Source organism: Nelumbo lutea, chromosome 4, assembly GCF_056320005.1.
Source record: "Nelumbo lutea isolate HS-2025 chromosome 4, American lotus-T2T, whole genome shotgun sequence".
Lineage (NCBI taxonomy): Eukaryota > Viridiplantae > Streptophyta > Magnoliopsida > Proteales > Nelumbonaceae > Nelumbo > Nelumbo lutea.
In genome coordinates, this window is record NC_142687.1 from 79,851,491 (window position 1) to 79,857,735 (window position 6,245).

At 33.5% G+C, this 6,245-nt stretch overlaps 2 protein-coding genes across 2 annotated transcripts; both read left to right on the forward strand.

The window, feature by feature from the left end:
- Nucleotides 1–348: 348 nt before the first annotated feature.
- LOC148861245 (3'-5' exonuclease-like) lies at nucleotides 349–991 on the forward strand. Its single transcript, XM_088985026.1, has 2 exons — nucleotides 349–702; nucleotides 911–991. Exons 1-2 carry the CDS (start codon nucleotides 349–351, stop codon nucleotides 989–991), a joined length of 435 nt encoding a protein of 144 aa, XP_088841152.1.
- A 4,375-nt stretch (nucleotides 992–5,366) lies between these two features.
- Nucleotides 5,367–6,245, forward strand: LOC148861246 (3'-5' exonuclease-like). The gene has a single exon (XM_088986651.1). It carries the CDS (start codon nucleotides 5,435–5,437, stop codon nucleotides 6,014–6,016), a length of 582 nt encoding a protein of 193 aa, XP_088842777.1. The 5' UTR covers nucleotides 5,367–5,434; the 3' UTR covers nucleotides 6,017–6,245.

The window sequence follows — 6,245 nt, forward strand, 5'->3', positions numbered from 1 at the left end:
TTGGCGGAGAATTTTCGATTTTTAAGAAAATGCGCGGTATTATTTCTTACGGGAGAGGAAACTAATTCCTCTATCTCATTCAGATTCAGTCATTCTCATCCGCCCTGCAGCGCTAAAGCCGAAAGCCGTAAACTTAGAAGACGATTTTCTCCGTGATCGGAAAACACAAAGACCACCATGACCCTGTATACCGTCCGAATCAACAACGAAATCATCCAAACCACGGTTACCTGCAAGGCCTCCATTGTCGATCAATGGATCCGCGGTATCCTTTACATCCACCGTTGGCGACTTCATAAGCTCATAGTGGGCTTCGATGTAGAATGGAGACCGAGCCTCAATCGTAGTATGTCTAATCCAGTCGCCATTCTACAACTGTGCGTGGGACGTAGATGCCTCATCTTCCAACTCATTCATGCAGACTACTTTCCTGATTCGCTTTTCAACTTCTTGGAAGACCACAGATTCACTTTCGTCGGAGTCGGAATTCAGCAGGACGTGCAGAAGCTTTCCAGGAACTACAGTTTTTCGTTTAGTTTTCTGGAAGATCTTCGGAGCTTGGCTGCGTACCGGTTTGATATGCCAGAGCTTTGGAATGCGGGGTTGAAGCGGTTGGCATGGGAGGTTCTCAAGGTAGAGATTGATAAGCCAGTACATATTACTTTGAGCAATTGGGATGCTCATTTCCTTACTGAGGCTCAGGTGTGTTATGCTACCGCTGATGCTTTTCTTTCTTTCGAGATTGGGAGGGTTTTGCTTTCTTGAAGGTTGGAACTATTAGGGTTTCTTGTTTCTGCTGTCTGGTGGATTAGAATGTAAATCTTGATAGCCTTTTGTAGTGGGTTCTGCCTGTCCAAGAAAAAGCTTTTGTTCTTTTTGTTTTTGTTTTAACTTTTGGGGAGAATTAAAGATCTATCATCTATGGGTTCAATCAGTTCTGAGTTACTTGGGTATTGGAGCCATCGTTGCTTCTGAAGATTTAGAGATGTAAAGTTTACTGGTTTCCTCAATCATTTCACAATACATACTGTCGAACGATTCTGGGGTAATACTTCTGTTATGGTTTTCATCCATTAGATAATTTTGATATCTTGGGGATTCGCCAGTTGCCACGACCCACGACCATACTCTACGTCCATTAATTATTAACAATTCGTTAAATTCCTTTTTATCGATTATGTCACTAATTGTTTCTTTTTATTTACTTATTAGTTTATTTTAATTAAATTATTAATAAGGATCAATTAATGAATTGTTAATTAATTAGTTTTTTTGTTTATAATGAATTAATTAATTAGTTTTTTGTTTATTATTATTAATTAATAATAATATTTTTATTTTTATTTTATCAATACATGTGAATTAATTAATAATTTAAATATTTTATTTTGAAGAATTAATTAATTATTAAATTATTGTTAATTGATTAATAAACTATTTTTATTAAATTATTTTATGAATATGCTATTAAATAATTGATAATTTTTTTTGAGTCATGAGTTTAATATTAACTCTTTAGTGTTTTCTGTTGTTTAAAATTTGAACAAATTTTCCCCTACATTCCCGGTGGTTTTCACATCCCAAGAATTGGGATCTACATTCTACAATACCTTTTCCCCATTACATTTCTTGACATCCCAAACATAACATGGGAAGAGATAAATATTCCATATTTTCCCTTCCATCCTACAAACCAAAAGGATCCTTAGGGTGCGTTCGGATAAGTTTCAGGATTTGTGCTTCCCAAGTCCAAACATACAAAGTTACAATTTGTACTGAATCCGCAACAATTTGTACTACACAAAATTCCTGGCTGGACTTACATATTATTACACAAAATTCCTTTCTAATCGCTATTATTGACGTAAAATAAGTGTACAACTTTTTCAATACTTTGAGACCAATAGGTATAATTTAGGGGTGGCAACTAGTCGAGCTTTTCACAAAATGCTCGAGCTCGGTTCATGAAAAGCTTGACTTGGTTTGGTTTTAACAAGTTCGAGCTCGAGCCCAATTTATTGGCTCTATTATTAAATGTGCTGAGCTCAAGCCTATTAGAGCTCGGCTCGCGAGCTGGCTCGAATATATATATATATATATATATATATATAATAAAAATATTACAAGTATTAATTATTATAATTCTTAATTTTTAAATATCAAATAAAAAATATTTTTATATATAATTTTATTTTCATAAAACATTTTTTCTAAAAATCGAGCTCGAGAAGACTCGAGCTGAGCTCGAGCTTATGAATTTTTTACTCGAGCTGAGATCGAGCTCAAGGTTCTGGCTCGAACCGAGTTCAAGCCTTGTAGAACAATCTCGAGCCGAGATTGAACCTGATACTATTCGGCTCGGCTCGGCTTGGCTCGAATCCACCCCTATCTGTGATCGATGGGACAATTTTTTTTTGGCTGGCCTGAGTTGTATGTATCAGGCTTAGCTAGGGTAGGGGTGTCAATTGGATCGGATTTGGTCCAATCTGATCCAGTCCAATGTGAGTCCATTACAAATGGATCAAGTCCTATCCAATCCAATGAATATTTTTTACCATTTTGGACCCATTCAATTTAATGGCTGGACTGTCCAATCAGTTCAAATTCATTTTAATTTAGATTGGTTTCAACTCAAATCTGATTCATTGACACTTATATTCTTATCTTATATCAATAGATTGGATATTGGTTTAATCCAATTGAATCCAATATAAATTTATTATGGATGGACCAGCTCCAGTCCAATTTAATAACATTTTGAACCAGATTGATCCAATCCAATATGCCCTATTGATTCATCCAATCTGTCCAAATTGATTTTGGATGGAACGCAACCCTGTCCAAAATGGATCCATTGACACCCTTAGTTAGGGATTGACTTAAGCCTTAAACCCATGCCAGCCTGCCCAAGTTGCGTCTAAAGAGAAACTTTTTTTGATAGATAGTTAAAGAGATAGTTAAGTTCGACAAATTGAAATAATTATATTAAAATAAATAAAAACACATTAAACTACTTATTTTATTTATAAATTCAAACCTTTGTGCGGTCAAATCTAAACATTGAAAACAAATTAGAAATATATTATTAAAACATTTATTTTATTAATAATTTCAAACATTTTGTGCTTTAAAATCGTTTCATTATCTTGAATTGTTTATTATTTTATAAATTATAAATGCAATATATAACCAATGAATCGATTCACATTATCTTCGAATTCGATATTATTGATCATATAATAATACCATTAACAACCCATGTTTATGGGTTCATTTAGTCCATGAGTCATTGGCTTGGTTAATGGATCATAGCTTACATATTTATTTTTAGCCACCTTCATCTTTAACAACAATAATCTTCCTTTACAATTTTTTTTTAATATTATTGATCATATAATACGAAGGGCAGTAAAACTTTATGCACCTTTTTCTTATTTGCATTTTATCTACATTTATGTTTTTATTATATAATTTAAGATGTGATAGCCTAGACGATTGAACTGGAGATCCACCACAAGACAGGATAATTGAATTGCTGATGTGGATAAACTTTTTCATGCATAGAATATTGAATCGCTGAATGTATGTATGTAATATTAGATTTTGAAAAAGTATGGGAGTTCCAATATAACATAAATGAATATTTAGGACTTATTACATCTTTATTTAAAGTTTTTAATTATTTCTATCAAAGAATAAAGACTTTTCATCGGTTCATAACAAGATTAAAGATGTTAATAGTGAAGAATACCATTAACCATTATACTACTTCAGTTTTTTTTTCCTTATATTTTTTATTCATGGAGCAATTTTTCCATCATAGATTTGGAAAAACTTTATTTGTTTGGAAAAAAACATGCTGGGCTGTTTCCTAATTGTTTGAGAAAAACATGCTCAGGTTGCTTTTTGTCTTCTTGACTAAAAAATAATTTACAATATTCTTTTACCTATGCTCCCAAAACAATCCAAGTTGGTTTTTTTCCATAACGCTGTGTTTGTTTTTGGTGTAAAGTTTTTATCGATGTAAAATTGCATCAATTGATTTAAATAGTGAGCTGTTGTAAAGTATAAAAAATTGATTAGTGCATGGAAAAAATTACATCAATAAAATCGATAGTCTTTACATCGGTTATCGATGTAAAACTCCCCTGTGAGTGGAGTTTACATAAATTTTTGGTGTAAAACTTACATTGAAAACAGACGCCTGCAAAATTGAACTAGGGTGTAAAATTTACACTGGTTTTCGTTTACACGGAAAATAAATGCAGCAAAAGGGACTTTGGATCTATTAGCCACAACACATTGCTGGCCATGCTCATCCAGCCATACGTTGAGAATATTGGTGACCACAACACAACCGATGTTCCATATGTGTGGCTGGATGAACATGGTCAGCAATGTGTTGTGGTCAGTATATTTGAAGTCTTCCAAAAGACTACATTTGGTTGCAGCACAATTTTATTTATACTAATGAAAAGTAAGCAATGTGATATCTTGAACGCTTTATATATTATAATAAAAGAAAACTATCCATAATCTAATAATTATTGAAAAGCTATTTTTTGAAATAAATATTTCTTAAAATTTTAATAATTATTTAAAATAGTAGTAAATATAAATTTAACATTATTGATTCCATAATGTAAATTTAGCATTACTGATTCCCCGTACTTAGTACAAGGTCATTCACTAGTGAATAGAATAACAAACAAATGGGAGTGCAAATGAATAGAATGCAATTTCTGGTTTAACTTTGCTTTGGGTCTACACATATTATTTTATTTCATTTGCATTACAATCTATCAAATTAACTTTGAAACATAAATAAATGCAAATAAACTTGCACCACAACCAAATACAGCCAAACAATCAAAGTTTTCCCAATAGATTTTGCCAACAGTATAGGCTAATCTAATATAATATTTAATTTTCTATAGTCATATTTATAAATCATTCATTCTTAATAATTGTATTTTTATATTAAATTAATTTCTAAAATAACACATAGAGACATAGAGTATTGGATTAACACAAAGTTGACATTGAAGAGAATTAGGTATTAAAATTAATATTTTATGATCTAATATATAGACGACTATTGTGATTAAAATTGAACCAGTCAAGTTAATTAATTCATTTTCAACTTTATATGATAAAAAAAATTGAATATAATTAATACAAAATTGAATTAAGAGATACTGGATAAGCATTTCAATTAATAACAAATTAAATTCCTTTTTTTAGTTAAATATGGATTTACTTATTTTTGGTAATATTGTGGAGTTTTTATTTGGCGGCGAATTTAAATTTTAAATTCTCAGGGAGAAGGAAAACTGTCTCTATGTCATTATCACCCACCCAAAAGCCAAAAGCCCTAAGCCTAGAAGACGGTTTTCTTCTCTGTGATCGAAATTCGAAAAACACAAAGACAACCATGACCCTGCATACCGTCCAAATCAATAACGAAATCGTCCAAAGCACGATCACCTGCCACTCCTCAACTGTCGATGACTGGATCGACGATATCCTTTACATCCACCGTCGGCGACTTCACAAGCTCATAGTGGGCTTGGACACAGAATGGAAACCGAGTTTTAATCGTCGTGTTAATCCGGTCGCCATTCTACAACTGTGCGTGGGTCGTAGATGCCTTATCTTCCAACTGGCTCATGCAGACTACATTCCCTCTTCGCTTTTGGACTTCTTGGAAGACGACAGATTCACATTCGTCGGAGTCGGAATTGAGAAGGACGTGGAGAAGCTTTCCTGGGACCACGATTTAAGTGTTTATTATTGGAAGGATCTCCGGAGTCTGGCAGCGAAACAGTTCTCCATGCCAGAGCTTAAGAATGCGGGGTTGAAGGGGTTGGCATGGGAGGTTCTCAAGGAAGATATTGATAAGCCAAGATATATCACTTTGAGCAACTGGGACGCTCATTCCCTTACTGAGGCACAGGTGCGTTATGCTACCGCTGATGCTTTTCTTTCTTTCGAGATTGGGATGGAGTTGCTTTAAAGTTGAATTGAAGCTATTAGGGGTTTCTTGTTTTTGCCGTCTGGGGGATTAGAATGTAAATCTTAATAGCTTTTTACCGTGGGTTCTGCCAGTCTGTCTATTGGAGTCGAAGAAAAAGCTTTTATTCTGTTTGATTTTGGGGTAGTATTGCAGATTTATCATCTATGGGTTTAATCAGTTCTGAGTTTCTTAGGTATTGGAGCCATCGTTGCTTCTGAAGATTTGGATA

Excerpts from the sequence above, each read along its gene's own strand:
- LOC148861245 (XM_088985026.1), top strand. The coding sequence starts at position 349 with ATGTCTAATCCAGTCGCCATTCTACAACTGTGCGTGGGACGTAGATGC. Across the intron at positions 703-910 it reads ATTTCCTTACTGAGGCTCAG|ATCTATCATCTATGGGTTCA; the intron begins GTGTGTTATGCT and ends GGAGAATTAAAG.
- LOC148861246 (XM_088986651.1), top strand. The coding sequence starts at position 5,435 with ATGACCCTGCATACCGTCCAAATCAATAACGAAATCGTCCAAAGCACG.